We start from the raw sequence: 23,448 nt of genomic DNA on the forward strand, positions 1-23,448 counted from the left end.
TTTTATATATATATATATATATATATAAATAATTAAAACCCTCCCATGTCAAGGCCACTGCTGCTGCTGCAATCCTCCATGGGCCTGCGAAGCATATGATGAGCTCCACCAATCAGAGCTCAGCACAAGCATCTCAGCCTCTGACCTCTTGTTCAAAGTCTCATGGGACTTAGTCAACTCCCAGTAATGCACTGCACATTTGTGCAGTCAGTGTGCCTTGGCTCCCGATGCTCAGCACCAATAATCATTGTCACATTGGCAGATAGGTGAAGCTGCAGCACTACCCCACTCCCATGCACAAAACATTTAGCTAAAAAAATACATGCCAGCACTACAGGGGGCCCCTAGATAGAGGGGGCCCCGGGGGTAATGACCCCCCTGTGCCCCCCCTTTAATACAGCCCTGCTGCAGCCCCGCCTCTGGAGCCACAACTGATGCCAATGCAGCTGCAAGTGAAGTTGCCACTCAGAAAAGAGATGCCTACTGGAGCAGTCGAAAACCCATTCACAGTTGCGTGAGCATACTCAACCTATACGCAAGAACGGGAAACATCCACTGCTCGAGTAAGTAAGGCTATGCAAATGGATATGGCAGTAGTCAGTTTGTCTACTCTATGGCTCGCCACTGACGTCAGATACACGCCCCGAAAATGGTCATGACACACATGTTTTACCAACTACTCCCCGCTAACACCTCCAAATGTTCACTTCCTGTCATCACTTTGTCGAGGTAACCTTATTGTGTGCCAGTACGCAGCGTCACCTTCACACGTGTGCAATGTGAACACAGCATGTGCGCAGTCTGATGATAATCACTCAGAATGGCAAAAATCGACGTTTGCAGATCTTCGGAATTCTGCAAGTCTGAATGATAGTGGGGGAGGTCTCCGGACTGTTTCCGGAGATGTTTGTGGCAACTGCCTGCCGCCACACGCAGGCTGAGAGGAGGGTTAGGCAGATAGAAAGTGGTTGTAAGGGTTTGGCTGAAAGACTAATGGTTAGGTTTAGGCAGCGCGGTGTGGGGGTTATTGTTAGACACTAGCAGGGAAGGTTAGGCTCCGAGGGGGGAGGGATAGGGTTAGTTTGCAGAGAGGGAGGGTTAGGGAGGGCAGGATGACCATAAGTATGCTTTCCTGACCCTGTCGGGATTCCGTACATTGATATGCCGGCATTGGTATGCCAGCATTGGTATTCCAATCGCCAATCATCCGTATGTATCCCGGCACATAAAATATTAGTAAGAATCTTACTTTATCTCCAACTACGATACACGGAAACGAGAACAAAAACCGTAAGTGTCAATTTATGGGAGTTCTATTGAAATGGGATGTTGCTATGGGCAACCAATAGGTTTCTATTATATTCTAGATGGTACTAAATAAATAAGAGGTAGAATCCGATTGGTTGCTATGGGCAACATCCTATGTTCAATAGAACTCCCATCTTAGTAAATTTACCCAATAGTGTAGCTCCAAATATATTTGTAAGCTATGTACTATACCTGGAACTGTATACGCGTAGGAGAGGACGGACGGCAGCGCTGTAATAAAGAGGCAGAGGGTTAGGTAGACATTGGTGCCGGTGTAGTTATTAAAGAAGCATTTTGTATTTAGCTGTTACTTATAATAAGGTATATAGACCGAGGGCTCAGCATTGTAAATGACTAGGAATTGAAATTGCCCATACACATACGTACCGCCAACCAGCACACAATCCTCCGTTACTGTTATTGCATTAAATCAAGTGTAAAGTGAAAGAATGTAAAGACATAAAGTAAACAACATTTCAATGTTGCATAGTTAGCCAATATCAACTGTCAATACTGGTGGTAATTGTATTATTATTATTATTATTATTATTATTATTATTATTGTTATTATTATTATTATTATTATCATTAATAGTAGAAAAATTACTTTATGGGTGATATTTAAAATGATGAGAGATTCAGAAAGTGAGAGATTTGGTAAGAAATCTCCAGGTTTTTTTAAAGCGGCAATCATTTACACTGCAAAACCAGTTTGATCTTGCAGTGTAAATGATTGCCGCTTTAAAAAAAAAACCGGAGATTTCTTACCAAATCTCTCACTTTCTGAATCTCTCATCCTATTACATCTTACCCCTATAGGCAGTATACAATGAGAATTTTGACGATGTGCAGCGAATCCTGTTTAGGATTCGCTGCACATTCGCCACTGCCCGCCACGTTCCGGAGCCTCGCCGGCTCCAGTATTCAACGAGTCAGGGCTCACTGCCCCTGACCGGCGAATTTTAACTCCTGCGGCGATGCCGCAGGGAGCCTGAGGACGGCGGCAGGCAGGGAGATGGAAGTCTCCCTGCCTGCCCCAGAACGTTTGTGGGGGGGGAGGTGGGCTCCCCGGGAGCCAGGCAGCACAGGCTGCCCCCTGGGATAGCCAACAGGGGACCGGGTATTCACTACACCCGATCGTGCATATGTAATGATCGGGTGCAGTGAATATATGAATATCTAATGAGCGTCTCGGCTCCCGGCCCCCTGCTGGCTGCTCTGTGTAAAAAAAAAAAAAAATGTTTTTAATTAAATATATATTCATGTGTTTACAACACATGAATAAAAATAGCATGCCCCTCCTCAGAATAAAATTCCTGATTTTTTGACACCAAATGTAAAAAAACAAAACACTTTATTTTAAAAGTTCACATTCCACTTCACCATAAAAAGATAGCGATTGCTACTCGGTGAATCATGGCGAAAAAAACCTTGAAATGTATTCGCCATCTGGTCATTGAATAGGGTGATTCACCGTTTTAGTCAAAAAAATCGCCTTACAGCACAAAATCGCCATAAAACATGGCGAATCAGCCTCATTGAATACCGCCCTATGAGTCTGAACAGTCCACATCAAATGCCAAATGAAAGATATTGGTCCATAGATTGCAGATTTATAATTTTAATGGTTGCGTCATTTCAGAGTTATGTGGCAAAAATTCTTCCTGCCATCCACAAGGAATCACCATTGTGCTCTGGAAAATGAGACAGTTAGTGATCTCACCCTGTGCACCTGTTGGGTGACTTGGTATATGTGGCCTGCTGGGTGGTTTGGAAAATGTGACGGTTATTTACTGCCACCCACTAAGCAGGGATTTTGTTTTCGAATTTTGACTCCTAAAGGGGTGAAAATAGGAAAAATGTTCCCCCCCAGTAAACCTCAGCTAGTGGTTTTTATTATAATTATTATTATTCTCCAAAGTCTGTTCTGAGTCAGACATATGCACAGGGAGTAAAGGCAAAATAGTTACCCAGAGAAATGCAGACAAACATTGTGATTACAAAGTAATGCAATTTATATAGGAAAATTGTGTTCAAACCCATAAACTAAACATTTGAGGGTGAATACTCTTTTAAATGTACCTCATTTGTGCAATGTGCCCAATTCAGGCCTGCATGCAGGGCTGCAATTTCACAACCCTGCTGATTATCAGGCGACCATGTATGACACCCTGCAACCGTTTGGGGGCGATAACCCTTTTCTGGGAGTTCACCAGAAAACGCAGGCGTTCCTGACCATTGGGAGGGAGGGACCCTGACATCATCCTTCTCCCCCACGGCCATCGCGGCGCTGAGTAAGTCCTGGCCTACTCAGTGCTGCAACCAGAGGGGAACATCATTAGATTGTGTGATTCCGAATGGTTTTCCACTCATGTGCGCGTCTGCGCACGCAGATTCGCAGCCCAGAAATCATGTCTGAATCGGGCCCAAAGTTCCTCTCATCTAGCCCACGTCTGCTGTGTCATACCCCCATTATACTGTCACAATGTTCCGCCACCGATCAGTAAATAATTCTGGTGCCGTTTCATTGGGGTGAGTTTTGTTCTGAGTTTTGTTTTGTAATTTGCATTCATTTTCTTACCCAGGAGAAGAAACGTTAAACATGTCCAGGTCTTCATTTTGGGTTTATTTCCTACCTGAAAATGCAACATATTATTAATCATTGACTATTACTGGTTATTCAAAAACATTGGCCTACATGGCGTTCATTTACGGTGACCACATTAAGCATGTATCACCGAACGAATAATGCCGCAAAGAAGATACCCACCACCGAGTGCATTACTTAGCACCACCAACGCGTTTCACATTCAGCCTCATCGTCCTTCAATGCAATCCTACAACTTATTGGTAACTGCGCTCCGATACTCTTTACACTGATCGCTTTGTGTGAAAATTACGAAACCTATGAAGATGTCCCAGCGCTGCAGAGGCTGAGAGCTTGATTGGTCGAGGCGTCTCCATGGAGACGCATAAGCCGAAGACGCTCTCAGCCTCTGCAACGGTGGGACAGCGCTACAGAAGGTGATAGCTGCGTCGGAGAAAGCCGGGTCACCCCGCTGTCAGTGCGGGGTGAGCCGGCTATATTGCAGACAGACCAGCGCTGGACCCTGGATCGGTAAGTATATTGGTGTAAAACTGAGGTGTGTGTTTGTGTGTAAAATAAAGTTATACTTTTCTGTGTGTGAGTGTTTTCTTTTAACATTCTTTTTACAGGTGAACTACAACTCCCAGCGGGCCCACTAATGCCCCGCATGCTAGACTTGTGGTTCTCCAAGTCCCAGCATGCGGGGGAGGTCTGCTGGCACTTGTAGTTCTCCTGCATAAAGCAATGTTACATATGTGAGATTTAACACTATCAGACCGGCGTCCACTGGCCAGGGACGCCGGTGACAGCCCCGGGCTTCAGTCCTGGATGGGTGAAGCCCGGGGGGGGGGGACCCCTATATTGGGGGGGTCCCCACTCCTCCAGGTACCCCATCGAAGGCTGACCAGCCACAGTGTTTAGAGTACGGACGGGGGATCTTATATAAAAAGTGTCCCCCGGCTGAGGCATGACACCGCGGGCTGTTGGAGCCCGGTGCTGGTTTCAAAATACGGGGGACCCCCAGATTTTTTGTCCCCCAGATTTTTGGAACCAGGACCAGTCCAAGAGTCAGGGGCTGGTTTCAGAAATACGGGGGACCCCTATGCTTTTTGTACCCCCTTAAGTTGTCGATTTATGAAAAAAGTGCGAATCCGGCCGTTTTGGCTAAAACACAATTTGCACCCTATCAAGTGTCACCCTTGTTCTCAAAATGGGTTAAACTGCAGGTGGGGCAGATGTAACATGTATAGAGAGAGTTAGATTTGTGTGAGTTATCTTGTTTCTGTGCAGGGTAAATACTGGCTGCATTATTTTTACACAATTGAAATTTCAGTTTCAACACACCCCACCCAAATCTAACTCTCTCTATACATGTTGCATCTGCCCCACCTGCAGTGCACATGGTTTTGCCCATTTTAAGAACAAATTTGTACTGCAATCAGATCTGAATAAGGGCCTATGTCAGGACGTCCTAAAGGTACATTAATATACTTTAGCATAGTAAAATAGAGTACGAGCTTGTCCTAGTGCAAAAGGGGTGGGGGGCATGGGATGCTCTGTACTTGAAGTGAACAAGAAAAAAACAAATCAGGGTAAATCCCTTTTGTTTACCCTTAATAGAATAGTGCGCCTCTGTGTCTTTTAATATCCATCTCTTTACTGAATGCTACAGTAAGTTCAGTAAACAATGCATTACACTCTGTTATTTAGGTATAGCACTATACAATTTTTTCGACCAATTTCGTTGAAAGACAATGATGACCAATTTCCCTTGAACCCATTGTCCTGGACAAAAGATGTTTATGAAAGACAAAAGACGAACACTCTTGCTAAAGTTTATGGTCTTTTTTTTTTTTTTTAATATACGCAAATTAAGCTGCATGCACAGTTGCCAAACAACCTTGATGAACAACTGGTGGGTATGCGCATCATCATTTGTCGTTCGTCACATAAACACTGAAAGATATTTTGACCAGTATCGTTCAGAAGGGCCAAAATGAACAAAATTGGTCAAAAAAATTGTACAGTGTGTATGCACCTTAAACACTTCTGTTTATTGTCTTTAATTGTGCCAGTTTATTTTAAACATGAATTGATCTGAAAAACAGTTTTGCATCCCCAAAACATACAATTTCAACACATTGAAAACAATTTAAAACATAACATGATTGATCTGTGTATTGCAATACTGGGACACTGGGCTGTTTATTAATCACTAAAACTGGCATCTAACACCATTAGATCATTTGAATATGGTGCAGAAGTTCACTGGCGGCTTCAGTGCCGTTGCGGCCATCTTGGGTGTGTTTCTGGTCACACATCGGCTGACAATAAATGTAATAATTTTGGGTACTTATGTAGTATCTGGGCGTCCGATTTAGAAATCGGATCGGATCGCATCGCATGTGACCAAATCGTATGCGATGCGATGGTCAAGATTTTTCCATAGGATTCAATGTTAAAATGGTCTGAGTCCATTTTAACATAGAATTCAATAGGAAAAAGGGGTCCTTTACCTTTCCCCACTATCCAAGTGGGCATGGAGTTGGATATAAACCTGTGGCGAGCGTAGCGAGCCACCGAGCCTGAAGCGTGGCGAGCGTAGCGAGCCCCGCGAGGGGACACAGAATACTTTTTAAGAAATATGCGTCCCCTCGCGGGGCTCGCTTCGCTCGCCATGCTTCGGGCTCGGTGGCTCGCTGCGCTCGCCACGCTATATAAAATCAACTCTATGCCCACTTGGATAGTGGGGAAATGAACAGGACCTTCTTAACATTGAATCCTATGCAAAATCGCATCGCATCGCATCTGATTGTATGACTTAAGGTAAGGCCAGAGGTGTAGCGTGGAGTCATGGCACCCGGAGCAAGCTCATGCAGCGGCGCCCCCATATATACATACATACATACACAAGCTTAAATACTGGAAGAGTACGGACATTGCCCCAGGCATCCAGTTGCTCATCATGCAATCACCTATACCCCATGGATTATTATATATTATCACTCTGTGTGGCATGCGGTTACAGGAAGCTGGTTGTCAGTATACAGATGCTGGCTTAACAACTGCTCTCACAACCCCAGAACTTCAAATAGATCAGGAACCCTATGCCGGAATACAGACAGTGGTAACTATGATAGGCTGCGGGGAGGGGAAGGCTAGGGTCAGACTGCAGGGTGAGGGTGGTTAGGCTGCAGGGTAGGGGATTAGGTATAGTCTGAGGGGTAGCTCAGAGTTAGTTACTAGTGGGAGGATTAGGCTGAGGGGAGGGGAAGGTTAGGGTTAGGCTGAGGGGAGGGGAAGGTTAGGGTTAGGCTGAGGGGAAGGTTAGGGTTAGGTTGAGGGGAGGGGAAGGTTAGGGTTAGGTTGCAAGAAGGGAAACATCAGAGTTAGGCTCCAGGGATAGGTTTAGGCACCTACAAGGGGTGGGTTAGGCTGCAGGATGGGGAGGTTAGTGCTGGTTATAGCACATTTGACAGTTACGACCACCTCCATACACTGCATGTGCCACTATTATGCCATAAGACTCTTACGTGTGACACGATTATGCCATTAGACTATTCCACATACCACTATTATGCCTTCAAGTGGGGTACTAATATGCTATTAGACGCCTCTACATGCTACCATTATGCCATCAAAGTCCTCCGCATACCACTATTATGCCATTAGACTCCTCTGCATGCCGACACTCACACACTGATACTGACACACAGACAAATGCTGACACTGACACAAATATGCTGACACACTGACACAGACAGCTGCTGAAACACTGACACTCAGACATACACTGACACAGAGTTGCTGACAGATGGATGCTGACACACTGACAGATGTTAACACACATACGCTGATACACTGACACACAGACAGATGCGGGCACGCTGACACAAGGATGCTGACACAGACAGACATAGACAAACTAAAACATTGGCAGTGACACATACTGTAAGTAGTCGCAGATCCTCTTGAGACATCCGGAAGCTTCCCAGGTGTTAGGATCGCGTGCAATATATCGCATGTGGTCCTTTTATATGCGATATATCGCATGAAATCCAATTCCACGCTGCCGGAAGGCTGTCGGAGGTCAGACCTGCAAGTAAATCCGACTCCTATCCAATTGCGCACAGGACTGGGTATCAATCAAATGTCAAACACATGCGATTTAGCCACTTTCGGAATCGGGTGAAAAGTGGCAAAATCGGACAAGTGTATGGCCCGCTATAGACACCAACACACAGACACCACAGCCATTGGGTGGAAGAGTGTGGGGGGGGGGAGTGTGGGGGGGGGGGGGGGCACAGCCGCAGGGTGATAGAGTGACTTTAAATGGGGGGAAAAAAAAAAATCTCTTACTGTGAGTAGCAGCTGCAGGTTACAGCTGTACAGCTGCATGCTCCTGATCACTGGCTGCCCTCCTCTTTCCAAGGTAGCAGCATTGCTAAGCTGCATCAGACCATCAGCTCCTCAGTGTGTTTGGGGGCAGAGCCTCTGCAGGCTGAATGATGGAAAGGAAGGGGAGGAGTGGAAAGGAACTGTGGGGATGCTGCTGCCTGCACAGTGCACCCAGCCAGGCAGTGCTCAGCACATTGTGGGCAGCAGACCACCCTAACCCCTCATACTTGCACAGGTTATGCTTAGCCCCGCCCCCGCGACCCGCTAAGCCCCGCCCCCTCACAGAGCCTCACACTAACATGGCACCATCAGCCCTTTGCTGCATCCAGCCTGAGCCTGTACCAGACAGCCGGCAGTCAGGTAGTATTTGCAGACAGCACAGCCTCCAGGCATGCTGCTGCTGCTAATGCTAAGTATTACTCACTGGGGCAGAGGGAGAAAAACGCTGGCCACTGCTGCTTTGCTTCGTTTTCTCCATTGTGAGGGGAGAGAAGGCGCCCTCTAGTGTTTCTGGTGCCTGGAGCACAAGCTCCACTGGAACCACCCTCCCTACGCCCCTGGGTAAGGCATACAATCACAAAATCGGCAGCCCAGATACTACATAAGTACCTAATTTTGTATTTCCCTAAGATGCAATTGATATATGTTTAATAGTAGGAGCAATGTGACTCCATTTTTGTAACAGAATTGATATTTCCAACAATACACATCTCACCGGTTTCTATATTTACACGTCAGTCAGCGCACAGATTTGGGTGCGGTGTGTTCAAACTGAAATCTACCTTGCAGTGTAACAATAGAGCAGCCAGTATTTACACTGCACAGAAACAAAATAACTCACCCAATTCTAACTCTCTCTGCACATGTTACATCTGCCCCACCTGCAATGCAACATGGTTTTGCTAAAAAAGCTGAATTAGGCCCTGTGTAGGAAACTCAGCTCCCCTCTTGATGATCCATATATACTGTAGCCTCATTAATCAAAATTAGATGAATTTGTCCCCAAGGTTCTGGAGACTGTATATCGATTATAATATCCAGAGAGATAACAGGAAAAATAGCGAAACATAAAGCACCAACCAATCAGCTACTAACTGCCATGTAAGAGTATGTGTATGAAACATGACATGTATGAGCATTGTATCAAAAATACTCTAATTTAAATAGATGTAACTACAAATACCCATGATCACCGATGTATCGGAGTGATATAATCGTATGTTGGTTAATGAATATAACAGTGAATATAACGTTCCTCTCTCTGTCTCACTGGCACAGTGGAGAGCATTGCCGTTAGACAACTTTGAGGTCACAAAACCAATTCCCAGCAGAGATGTATCCATGTGTCTAAATAAACTCCATTGTGTACATTTATTCCCCATTGTCCAGATACAGCTGTGTGTAAAACTAAACCAGTGCCGTGGTTCCCAAACTGTGTCTCTAGGCACCCTGGGGCCCCCGGTTGCCATGGGGCTCTTGCAGGGGGGCATCGGATTGGTGGTCTAGGACCAATTTAAGTTATGTATGGTCAAAGTGAGAGTCACTAGCGCCTAACAACCAAAAACATATTAACAGTCAGAAGCAAAATTGCCCACATCCACATAACTAACCCTAAGGGTGACAAGTAGGAAAAATTGACTTTATTTTTTCCTACTCCAAATGTATCAATAAAAATTTTTTATCCTAGGGTGCAGTGATAAAAAAAGCGGTACTTATGTATTTTGGCAGCGCCCATCGCATTGCATACCATAAGGCATACGATGGTATGCGATGCGACGCAATATCGCGCGATATTGTACAATGCCATACAATTTTTAAATTGTATGACATTGTATATGGCATACAATGCCATACAATGCGATGTGATGCGATTAAACATTGTTTAAGCACCCTAATGGGTATCCTAACGCGGATACCTGTGAAGGCCGCGAGGGGACTCCGATACCTGTGAAGGTATCCGCGTCCCCTCGCCACGCTTCGGGCTCGGTGGCTCGCTGCGCTCGCCACACTTTCTATTCTCAACTCCACGCCGACGTGGATAGTGGGGGTATGAAAAGGTCAGAGGACGCGTACCGCCACCTCTAGCGGGCTCACTGCGCTCGCCACGCTTCGGGTTCACGTTTATAGTGGGGGGGTGGCGTGGGGGTGCATTTAACATTGTAAGCACCCATTACGGTGCTTAAAAGCACCCTTTAGGGTGCTTATACAATCTTTCATCGTATATGGGGCAAAAATCTCGTCGCATCGCATGCCATCGGGTGCATGGCATGCGATGTGATTAAAACATTGCGCGATGGAAATCGGGGGCGCCGCCAAAATACACAAGTACCAAAAAAGCTGATGCTCTAGGCGGGTGCTCTGATTCAAGAACATTTGGGAACCACTGTCCTTGTGCGTTTGTGGTAAGGCTTCACTGTAACAGAAAAAGGACTGTTTGGTACAGTAAATTGGATTTTGAACACAGTCCCAGGCAGTGACGGCTCCAGGGGAGAAGCAGCAGCAGAGTCCAAAATTCAAAAGGGAAGCAACGCCAACTGCCAGCGAGTCAGTGTGAAATGGTTGGTGGCAGCTGCTGTGCGTCCCCTATTTGAGTTTTTACTATTTTCACCAAAAAAAAAGATTTTGTCCATAAAGAAATTATATTAAATATATATAGAGAGAGAGAGAGAGAGAGAGAGAGAGAGAGACCAAAGAAAAAATGTCATAACAGAAATTCAGAACAAGATACAAGTAACATAAAGGGGTCAATTTACTAAGATGAGAGTTCTATTGAAGATGAGATGTTGGGGGAAATTTACTAAAGGAAATTTGTAAAAAATAGGTGTATTTCCGGATACAAATCCACCTATTTTTTTACAAATTTTCTTTAGTAAATTTCCCCCGTTGTCCATAGCAACCAACCAGATTATATCTATTATCTCCTAGAAGGAGCTAAAAAAGCTAAAAAAGCAGAATTTGGTTGCTATGGGCAACATCCCATCTTTGTAAATTTACCTAAATGCCCTTGTCTGTTACCCCCCCTGAGCAGAGCTTCCCTTGTCACCACCCTTGTTCGCCCATTTGCCCCCACCAGGCAATTTTCCGTGCAACTCCTGAATCGGTCCCAGTTATGTTTTATTAATAAATAGTTACATAATAATAGGCTGTCATGTAACAGAACCTGTTACAAAAGCTGCATATATATATATATATATATATATATATATTCCCCCATTGTATAATATAAATGAGGTGCAAATATCTCTATAGAGACATTAGACTAAGCTGTGGCCCTTTGAAGGCTTTTGTACCAGTGGGCGACTCACTCAGGGGCATACGTCCTACAGGTGTAACTCAGCAGGTGGAATGGGTCTATCACAGTGCCCCAGCCCTGCCCTCAGCAGCAGCATCTCCTGTGCCTACCTGCCTCCTGTGCGTCTCCTCTGTCTCAGTGAAGGGCACTGGCAGCAGATGGCACACACCTTATAAGTGTGTACCTGTGGGGGAGTTCCTTACAGGTCACCACACACCTGTCTGCATTACAGGCTTATATGCTGAGAAGCAAACTCCAAATGCCCTCCTCATTATTATACAGCAGGCAAATGAATACCCCCTCAGTCAGATGTTCTTCACATTTGGGGATATGTAATGTCAGAGTGATGGGGACGTTTTTTATTTGTTATTCTCCCAAATAGTACAACTGCAGGTACTGTCCTGCCAGGGGGACATACTTAGCCCCAAAGTTAGTTCTTAGGATACTTACCTTTGGAACAGTAAACGAAACTGCGCACATTGGATATGCCTTAGTATGCCATGCACGATAAGCTCAGTGCACTACAGTCTTCACCATGGGCCAAATTCTGACCAGCTCATTTTTGGAGCCCTGCTATCAGGTATACGCCGTCCCGCCACAGTGAAATCCCGCCCCGTGCAAGCCTGTGAATTGCTGCTCGCCGTGGAACAATTCCCCCAGTGTGTGCAGTCTGTGCGCGTAGCCCAGGACTTACTCAGCGGCTGTGATAGAATCAGGCTGATTGGGGGGCGGACCTGATGTCACATGACTAACCCTCACACACCTGACACTCCCAGATAACAGCCGCTCACCATGTAATGATTCCCCAGTGTGTGCAGTCTGTGCGTAGCCCAGGACATACTCAGCGGCTGTGATAGAATCAGGCTGATCGGGGGCGGAGCTGACGTCACATGACTTCCCCTCATACACCTGGCCATGCCTGCGTATTACCTGACACTCCCAGATAACAGCCGCTCACCATGTAATGATTCCCCAGTGTGTGCAGTCTGTGCGTAGCCCAGGACTTACTCAGCGGGTGTGTTAGAATCAGGCTGATCGGGGGCGGAGCTGACGTCACATGACTTCCCCTCACACACCTGGCCACGCCTGCGTATTACCTGACACTCCCAGATAACAGCCGCTCACCATGTAATGATTCCCCAGTGTGTGCAGTGTGTGCGTAGCCCAGGACTTATTCAGCGTCTGTGATAGAATCAGGCTGATCGGGGGCGGAGCTGACATCACATGACTTCCCCTCACACACCTGGCCACGCCTGCATATTACCTGACACTCCCAGATAACAGCCGCTCACCATGTAATGATTCCCCAGTGTGTGCAGTGTGTGCGTAGCCCAGGACTTACTCAGCGGCTGTGATAGAATCAGGCTGATCGGGGGCGGAGCTGATGTCACATGACTTCCCCTCACACACCTGGCCACGTCTGCGTATTACCTGACACTCCCAGATAACAGCCGCTCACCATGTAATGATTCCCCAGTGTGTGCAGTCTGTGTGTAGCCCAGGACTTACTCAGTGGGTGTGATAGAATCAGGCTGATCGGGGGCGGAGCTGACATCACATGACTTCCCCTCACACACCTGGCCACGCCTGCGTATTCCCTGACACTCCTAGATAACGGGCGGTTACCACCCCCCCGAATGTCGGCTTCCTGTCTATCAAGTTGTGTACAGCCATCAATTTTAAAATTAGGAGGATTTCGTCGCAGGGCGGCCTGGTGCGTACTACGTCTGTACACATGTACAGTCTATCGGTAATTGCCTGGCCTGCAAATTTACAGGCATATGATCAAGTGTGAATTAGGCCCAATAATCAGTCCATGGGTAACCAAGGCTCATGCTTAGTGACCAGTGTGGCGGAGGGGCCGGGATGACTATAACCCATCTTGGTTTTGGTACTTGCCTGGGTCTCCATGGGGTCTTCAGCAGGACTGAATCATTGATTACAGCAGCTGGCGGGGAATTGGGGGAGGGGATATACCCCAAACTGCAGATGACTATATGCAGGAAGAGTTATATACTGTAGACAGGGCCGTCTTAACATTAGGAAGGGCCCCTGGGCAACCTAGTTCACTGGACCCCCCCCCAAATTAGTTTGCCCAGGAGCCCACAGTCACCTCCGCAACCCTCACCTCTCTGGCTCCGTGCGGCAGCCAGTCAGCTTCCGGCGTAATGTCCCTTACACATAATTCCCCTCGTAGTGCCCCTTAAACATTGCCCATATTACTGCCCCTTACAGAATTCCCATACTGATTCCATATAAGAGGAGAGACCTCATTGCCACGTCCCTCTATCCCCACCACAAACACCCTGTCCCCCAACATACACCCCATAACCCTCTATCCCCACCACAAACACCCTGTTCCACCCACAGACCCCCTATAAAGCTGTACTCACATATACACCCTAGTCCCCCTGTTTGTGCCACATTCACTCCCTATTCCTCTTCACCACTCCCAATTACACACCCTACTCTTTCACTGTCCCCAACATACCCATACCATCCAACACCAGGGTGGTGAGTCTGGACCTCTTTTAGGTTTGTTATCCTGGAGCTCGAGCATGGTCCCCCTTCTGATGGCCACAACTTACCAGCACATTGGGAGCCGGGTGGGCGGGATGATGATGTTAGCTGCGGCGGCTGTGATGGCTGTCACGAGAGGGGAGCAGTGCCGCGGATCGCCCCTGCTCGCGACATCTGACAGTGGGGACCCCCCAGCTGTCCGCTGCCCAGGCGCTCCCAGTCCCCGCTGTAACAGTGCACTAGTGTGTGCTGCTGCGCCTGCTATTTAAGATTCACATATCCCGCTGGACCGCGCTAGCCAATAGGCGCTCGCGGTCCAGCAGCCACCAGTTGATTGGCTGCTGGACCGCAAGCGCCTATTGGCTGGCGGTCCAGAGGGAGACGTGAATTTTAAATAGCATCACGTCTCCCGCACACAGCGAGCCGCGGTGGGAGCTAGCGGGGGAGATGGAGCGGGCGAGCTGGCGGTGCTGGGACGGCTCCGGCGCCAGGATAGCTTCCATCGGCCGGAGCTGGTACTCCACCGGCACCGCCCTCGCTACGCCTCTGCCGCCACCGCCCTGATCCCCCTGCCCGGATCCCCCAGCGAGGGTGAGCGGATTCCCGGACCCCGGCCACCATCTTTCCCATTGGGCTGGGCCGGGGGCCCCTAGGTCCTAGGGCCCCCGGGCAACTGCCCATCGTGCCCAATGGGAAAGACGGCACTGACTGTAGAGAAGTATCCCTCTGGAGTTCTCCTTTAAGGAAAAGATAACATCAACCTTATAGGATAATTCAATGAGGGCATTCTGCGGCAAATTGACTCCTGTACAAGGAATATGTATGTGAGAATATCTTTGTCATGGACAATTATTATGGTGACATCTATTTATGTCTTTGTGTGGGCATCGCCCTGAGCAGATGACAGGGTGAGAAAGGCTTCATGGTATAACTCGGACAATGGACAAGTTCAGGTGTTCTCAAAAAGGAAACGGGTTCAATGATGCGTGTAATGGTGTATATTATTTGGGACATGCATGCAAAGGTGTATATGTGGGAGACGTATTTAGAGGTGTGATGATGTGGGACATATACTGTATGTAGAGGTGTATGTGATATGGGACACATATGAATAGGACATGTATGTAGAGGTGTAATGATGTGGGACCTGTATGAAGACGTGTTAAGGATGCGGCACGCGTATGTAGAGTTGTAATTAATGTGTGACACATATAGAAGTATCATGATGTGGGACACATGTAGAGGTGTATGTGATGTGGGACACATATGTAGAAGTCTCATGATGTGGGACACATGTAGAGGTGTATGTGATGTGGGACACATGTAGAGGTGTATGTGATGTGGGACACATATGTAGAAGTGTCATGATGCAGGACAAGTATGTAGAGGTGTATGTGATGTGGGACATGTATGAAGAGGTGTGTAGAATGTGTGACATACACTATATATATATATATATATATATATACCATGTACAATAAACGGCACTCAGGAGGCAGGATACATCTGGTTTCAAAGATTTGGTGTATTAAAGCATGACACTCAGCGGACAAGCTTTCGGGGGATTAACCCCTTCTTCAGGTCACAACACCTACGGTGTTGTGACCTGAAGAAGGGGTTAATCCCCCGAAAGCTTGTCCGCTGAGTGTCATGCTTTAATACACCAAATCTTTGAAACCAGATGTATCCTGCCTCCTGAGTGCCGTTTATTGTACATGGTATACTAGAATCTCCGTCGGGCACCGGGGCCAGTTGGAAAATTTGCTTGGAGTGAGTGCCGGCAGTCTTGTATGGATATATATATATATATATATATATATGTATCCACACAATGCTCTGCACATGTTACATCTGCCCCACCTGCAGTGCACATGGTTTTGCCACAAAGTTGTACTGCGATCACATCTGAATAAGGGCCAATGTATGCACGCGGTGTACATGAGTCTATATCAGCACGTGGCTTCCTGCTACACGTTACTAGGGGGTAACCCCAGTGACTACAGGTTTACGTGGAGTCACATTTCTGAATAATCCTCAGATGACGATTAACGTGAACACAGAGGTGGGAGAGACGATCTCTCATCTCCGATGCACCTGAGCGACCAGCACTAATCCGCCATATGTGTGCTCAGGGGATTTACAAAGGTTACATCAATTACTGTGTGTGTGCGCGGCTGATACACCTGCTCCATTAGTGTCTCCCACACAGCAGCTCTTCATGCTTGTGCCACTGACTACGCCGTGGTCACAGATATGTTTGTCCTGGCGCCAGCCATGCGTTCTCTCCAAACCCAAAGGATTCACAGAGATTTACTGTATGGCTTCTAAGGGGCACAGAGTGAACACTAAACAAAAACAAGATTTATTTACTTTAGCAATAGTTGTGTTTTGTTGTCAGTCGTATGTTGGGGTTTCTTCTGGTGGAGATGCCTCTTATACCCCTTTCACATCGCACTTTTAAAACGGTATATTGCCGTTTTTTTCCCTTTTTAAAACGTTTAAGGGTGCACTGTGAATGCACCACAGCCGATTTACCGTTTTAAGTTAACTGGCATTTCGAACCGTGTAAAAAGCAGAGTCCTACACGGTTCCTTGCCGTTTTTTGTGCAATGTGAATGTGTGCAGTTTGTCTGAAACGGTATTTCAGGCAAACAACACAAGCACAAGCACTGATAGCCCCCCCCCCCCCCCCCCCCCGGACAATTTTGCAGCTGCCCCCCCCCCCCCCCCCCCCCCCCCCGTTAAAAGACCTCCCCGGGAGCTTGCGTCACACAATCCACTATCGTCACCTTGTGTCATACTCATGCCTGGCCATGGCATTACATTGTGTCACATAGCAGCTAACTTAAAAAAAAATCTTAAATGCTAGGGGTGCTGACAATCGCATTAACTAAAACTAAATAACTGAGAAATGACATGCAGATACATGACTGCGGACTGCACGTAGACTGGGGTCGCTGAATCATCTACAGAACTGTCTCCTATGCTGTGTCACATTCCCCTGTTGGCAGCTTATGTCTCCCCCGTGTTCAGGCCATACTCACTCCCGCTGCTGCTTCTGATGTCTCCCGTTAAAAGACCTCCCCGGGAGCTGGCAGGGGGGTCCGTGCGGCGCGGAGGTACCTGTTAAGGGAGAGCCTGGAGGTCCCTGCGCCGCCTAGTATGATGCTGCCGGGGTCCCTGCAGTGAAGTGGAAATAACGCGCTATCTCCAGCGGAGATAGCGCGTTATTTCCACTTCACTGCAGGGACCCCGGCAGCATCATACTCAGCGCCGCAGGCGCAGGGACCTCCAGGCTCTCCCTTAACAGGTACCTCCGCGCCGCACGGACGAGCACCGGGGATGGCGCTGATCAGTGCATAACACTCTGCCTTGAAACGTGTTCAGAATGAAACGTTTCAACTGCAATGTGTAATGACACTGAACCTGCATTTAAAACGTTAATCTGGCCACTATTAAGGCTCTGACCCGTTTTAATTACCGGTTTAAAATACCGGTTTTTAAAACGGGTCTGCGATGTGAAAGTGGTATTAAGCTGGTTTCACATTGCAAAAACCTGCTTTTAACCCGTTTTTGTAAACGTGTCTTAAAACGGGTCAAAAGCCAGTTAAAGCCCTTTCATATTGCATAATGTAAAGGTATATTGCAGTTTCAATACTTTTTTGTACCTTCAGATTCAACCCGTTTCACCCATAGAAAGCCATACAATGTCATTTTAAATGTTTTTTTCCCTGCTTGTGGGCGGGGATCAAGTGTGGTTATCATTTGTAGCAAATACCGTTTCTGAGCTGTTCAGACTGCAGGGAAAACGGCTCTGAAACGTGTAGGATCCTGCTTTTAACACGTTTCCAAAAACCGGTATTCTGTAACCGGTAAATTGATTGTGGAGCTTTCATACTGCAGCTGGTACCGTTTTAAAGCAGTTAAAAATCGGCAATATGCCGTGTTAAAGCTGCAATGTGAAAGGGGCTTAAATTACTTCAGGAAGTACGGGGATATTTTGGGGTCAAATTAGAGCTGGAAACAGAATAAAATTTGTAGTAACTTGGATTATAGTAATATTTCATACTATTTCTTTGATTAGCATCACACATCTTCATTCTACTATTCAGTCTTTTTCAATGGAGAAATGTAGTTCTGCTGTTTGGTATCATCGTGTGCACCACACTGAAAACAGGCCAGGGAAAGCAAATAGAAACCATGGTACTTGTTTCCTAGCACGGCGCCCATCGTAGGTGATCGCATACCTTAACTTAAGGTATGTGATGAACGCGACCGACGCAATTTTAGGGCTATTTTTAGCCTTTTCCCCGACAATTAAAAATCGCGTCCATCGCATGCCTTAAGTTAAGGCATGCGATGCGACCGATGCGATGGAGGAGATTTTACATAGGCAAAGTTAAATGGTCCAATGGACCCGATTTTTCATTGTATACCCACCCTTATGGGTATTTACATGACAAATGCCCCCCCATTGTTAACGCCACCCCATGATGAACGCCAACCCGAAGCGTGGCAAGCGCAGCGGCGGTGCGCGTCCTCCGACCTTTTCATACCCACTATCCACGTCGGCGTGGAGTTGATTTTATATATTGTGGCGAGCGCAGCGAGCCAATGAGCCAGAAGCGTGGTGAGTGCAGCGAGCCCCGCGAGGGGACGCGTAATATCTGTGAAGTAATGCGCATCCGCTCGCCACGCTTCGGGCTCGCCACACTATATAAAATCAACTCCACGCCGACATGGATAGTGGGAGTATGATAAGGTCGGAGGACGCGTACCGCCGCCGCTCGCCACGCTTCGGGTTGGCATTCATCGTGGGGTGGCGTTAACAATGGGGGGGGGGGCATTTGAGCCATCAGGGTTGGAAACAATAAAAATTGGGGTCTGGGGGCCATTTAACATAGGGGCCAATGTAAAATTGGGTCTCAGGGACCATTTTACATTGATTCCAATGTAAAAATTGCATCCATCGCATCACATGTGATTTGGTTGCATGCGATGTGATCGACGCAATTTTTTGGGGTCCCGATGGATACAATTTTTATCGCTGGCGCCGTGCTAATAAACAAGTACCGAAAATATTCTGAGAAGAGAAAGAAGATTATAGACAAACATAATAAAGGAAAAGACTTAGGGCAGTATTCAATAATTTCGCCATTTGCAGTGTTTTATGGCGAGTTTGTGCTTTTCTCGCGTTGCACCGAGAATTTTTGGTCTCAAAAAGCGAACAACCCTATTCAACGTGCACTTCTCGCCATCTTTCTAAGTGATTTTCGCCGTGTCTCTCCGTGTAGCAATTCTCCTTCTTTTCATGGAGAAGTGGAATGTGAACTTTTAAAATAAAAGGTTTTTTGTTTTAATTTTGGTGTCAAAAAATCAGGAATTTTATTCTGAGAAGGGGCATGCTATTTTTATTCATGTGCTTATAGCACATGAATATATATTTAATAAAAAATATAACGAGCCCCTCCGACATTGAATACTGAGAGAGCGAGTGGCAGCCAGCCCTCCGGAACACAGCGAGTGTGCAGCGAATCCTAAACAGGATTAGCTGCACACGGCGATATTTTACATTGAATACTGCCCTAAAAGAGCATGTCTAAGCAAAGCCAACTACATGCCGGCCGCACGGACACCCCCCCCCAACAAACTCCCACCCACTCGCACAGCGAATGTCCCAGCACGCACGCGATTGGCTGTGTGGGGTGCCGGCTAAGATCTTAGTTTTTTTTTTTTTAAAGGGGCAGTCATTTACAAGTAATGGTTTTGCCTTGTAAAGTCCCTTCAAAAAAAATTCTGCCTTCAGACGGCATTCCACGTGGCCGCCAGATTCACAACACCTTACATGGGGACCACAACCTAAACTCTAAAGCTGGATACTTGTCCAATGCTCGCAGATTGCACTTCCAATCCTGGAAGTGGAACCGCCAATTGGCGGCCAGCTGCGAATACATACGCAACTACTGTTACTCACCATTGAGTAATTTTCCCTGTCTGTACAAGTGGGAGTAATAGTCTGACCCTTCCACACATCTGCAGCAGATACAAGCTGAGCTATGTCAGAGATGACATCACACACGCCTTTAAAACGCCTGCTTTTTCCCTGACATTCCCCCCAAAATTGGCCGGTTACCCACTCCCCAACCTTCCTGTGAGTCGGAAATGCGAAAGAAAAATTAATCGCTGTTTTTGTCCGTTTGGCCTAACTAGGGATCAGCCAGATATTGTGGCTATTAGAGTCATGGCACAACAGAATTATAGGCCCCCATACACTACGCGATTTGGCCCCGATTCTGGAGGATTGGGCAGAGAAATCGGGTGAAATTGGCCAAATTGCGTAGGGTACGACATCTGATCTGATGCGAGGTCCGTGCGCATCGGATCAGATGTCGGACGGTCTGCACACAAGATAAATCATGTGCAGCCATCTGGGGGAGCGGCAGGAGCAGGCTGGGAGTGGGGACCTGTCCGGGAGCAGCAGGAACAGGCTGGGAGTGGGGACCGGTCCAGGGGAACGGCACAAGACTGAGTTCCCAGCCAATCAGCGGCCGTCCAGTCTTTGAATAGGAATTCTTTCTATTCTCCCGCCGCGCCCCTGGTCTCTGCTCTGCATCTGCGCCACGGTCCCCGCCTGCCGCACATCTCATGCCGCTCCCCCCTACCAGCCTGCTCCTGCCACTCCCCAAACACCCCACCCCCCCTCTCACTGGTCCCCGCTCCCACACCGCCTGCTCTCCTGCAGCTCCCCGGATTTTTTACATGTGATAGATTGGATGCGGCAATGTAGGTGTAAAAAAATACTTCACAGACAGGGTTGTGGGCAATTGGAATATCCTCCCATCACAGTTTGTAGAGGTCAAGTATAACGATTAAAACACATTTGAGAACAGCACAAGCATATCCTTACAGAGAGCCAAGATTTCTATTTGAGATGAGCGGGTTCTGCTCCTAGAGTACTGAACCTCCACGATCTTAACGGATCCAAGGCCGGCTTGACATGGGTTTCATCTTCCGCTCCATTTTTCACTGTTGGATTCTTGTGACACTCGTACAGCACCGATGTGTCTGTGCTGTCTGCTGTAGGGGGACTACTAAATGGCTGTGGGGGGATACTAAGGGGGGACTATTAAAGGGTTGCTTTATTTAAAAATATATTTTTATTTTTTATAGTACGGATCTAGTACTGAGGTTTGATTTCCACCATGTACATAACTGTGTGGAGTTTGTATATTCTCCCCATACTTGCGTGGGTTTCCTCCTACAATCCAAAATTATACAAGTAGGTTAATTGGCTCCCAACAAATTAACCGTAGAACGTCTGTGTGTGCATGTACATGTGGTAGGGAATATAGATTGTAAGCTCCACTGGGGCAGGGACTGATGTGATTGTTCTAATATGCTCTGTAAAGCGCTGCGGAATATGTGTGCGCTAGATCAATAACTGCTAATAAATAAATAATAAAATATAGTAAAAAGAAAAAAAAAAATGAAATACAATTTTTTTTGGTACTTGTTTCATAGCACGGTGCCCGTCGGGTCCCATCGCATACCACAACTTGTATGCGATGGGACCCGATCAGACCCGACCGACCTGATTTTCGGGCTTTAAAGACATTTCCTGTACAATTAAAAAACGGTCGCATCGCATGGCAATATAATGGCATGCGATGCGACGTGACGCGACCGAACCCGATTTTTACATTGGACCCAATGTAAAAATGGTCCGAGACTTGATTTTACATTGGACACAATTGTTAAATGCCCCCAGACCTGATTTTTAATTGTATACCCACCCTGATGGTTAATTATAATGTCAAATGCCCCCCCATTGTTAACGCAACACCACGGTCAACGTGAACCCTTAGCGTGGCGAGCGTATGTGTTGCGCGTCCTCCGACCTTTTCATGCCCCCACTATCCACGTCGGCGCGGAGTTGACTTTATATAGTGTGGCCAGAAGTGTGGAAAGCCCCACAAGGGACGCGTAATACGTGTGAAGTAATGCGCGTCCACTCGCCACGCTTCGGGCACGCTGCGCTCGCCACACTATATAAAATCAACTCCGCGCCGACGTGGATAGTGGGGGTATGAAAAGGTCGGAGGACGCATACCGCTGCCCTCGCCACGCTTCGGGGTGGCATGGCGTTAACAATGGGGGGGCATTTGACATAGTAATTACCCATCAGGGTGGGTATACAATTAAAAAAAAAAATCGGGTCTGTGGTGGCATTTAACATTGTAATCAGCCATGCGATCGATCCACCTGATTTCATACAATTGAAATCGGTGGCGCCGTGCTAGGAAACAAGTATTTTTTTTTTTTTTTTTACTGCAGGGTTGCCCTGTGTGCCGTATCAGTCCAGAGGTTATGCAAAGTGGGCCGTATCAGTCCAGTGTTTGTCCCGCCCACTTGTATCATTTAGCAATGTCATCCAGCTACCTTGGTACAACCCTCTGTATTGTGAGATGTTCAGAATAGACTGGACATGAGCGGAAATTTATGTTATTGAGGTTAATAATACTGTAGTGAGAAAAAAAGTTAGATGTAAAAAATAGATTATAGTAATGACCTTTAACCTTTTGAGTGTCAACGTTTCCGTGAGAGATCCTCAAAATTGCCGTTAAAAATGCCAGCGCCTCTCACCGCGAGAGGCGGTGGAATTTTTCTTTAGCAGTTCTAAAAATCTCTTTTTCACAATCTTCCTGGAGCACTAACAAACATGGCTGCCAGTCATATACAGCTTGTAAAGTCGAAATACACTAAAGGTGGCCATACACATGCAGATTTATCTGCAGATCTGTCTGGTTGGAACAAAAACATGGTTATGGATGAGAGCAAAGGACAGTTGACCATTTGCTTGGAACTGCTGGAAAACTGCCAAACTGTCATTCATCCATAACCATGTTTTTGTTCCAACCAGCCAGATCTGAAGATAAATCTTCCTAGTGTATGGGCACCTTTAGTAATATCTAGTTTCCCTCTGAACGCCCAGGTAAACACTACTCAGTGTACACATTGAATGGGAAACGGACCACACTTAGGTCGACAGTCATTAGGTCAAACCCGGAAGGTCGACTGGCCCCAAGGTCGACAGGATTAAAGGTCGACATGGGTTTAGGACGACAGTCATTAGGTCGACATGAGTTTTTTTACTGTTTTTTGAGCCGACATGCGGTATTTCATGCCCTACCATCCACTAGGGCGTGGTGGGAGAATAAAATAGTGTGCCGAGCGTAGCGATGCACCGTGCCCAAAGCATTGCGAGCAAAGCGAGGGGCTGCGGTTCAACTCCAACTGTGTCCATGTCGATTGTGTCGACATTCGGGTGAAAAACTCATGTCGA

General features: G+C 47.0%; 1 protein-coding gene across 2 annotated transcripts in view; it reads right to left on the reverse strand.

Moving 5' to 3' along the window:
* LOC146041707 (alpha-tectorin-like) overlaps positions 1-17,280 on the reverse strand; it is a 31,098-nt gene extending 13,818 nt beyond the window's left edge. The window contains exons 1-3 of one of the 2 annotated variants that reach the window (XM_083161620.1): positions 17,150-17,280; positions 3,890-3,944; positions 1,501-1,539 (exon numbers count right to left, since the gene is read on the reverse strand). In XM_083161620.1, coding sequence (XP_083017746.1) covers positions 1,501-1,539; positions 3,890-3,926 — 76 coding nt within the window. In that variant the 5' untranslated portion in view covers positions 3,927-3,944; positions 17,150-17,280. Of the gene's footprint in view, positions 1-1,500; positions 1,540-3,889; positions 3,945-8,254; positions 8,505-17,149 lie in introns of those variants that run through there. The other variant, XM_083161619.1, reaches the window with a different exon arrangement.
* Positions 17,281-23,448: the final 6,168 nt, after the last annotated feature.

The sequence above is a fragment of the Crinia signifera genome, chromosome 19 (assembly GCF_055691185.1).
Source record: "Crinia signifera chromosome 19, ASM5569118v1, whole genome shotgun sequence".
Lineage (NCBI taxonomy): Eukaryota > Metazoa > Chordata > Amphibia > Anura > Myobatrachidae > Crinia > Crinia signifera.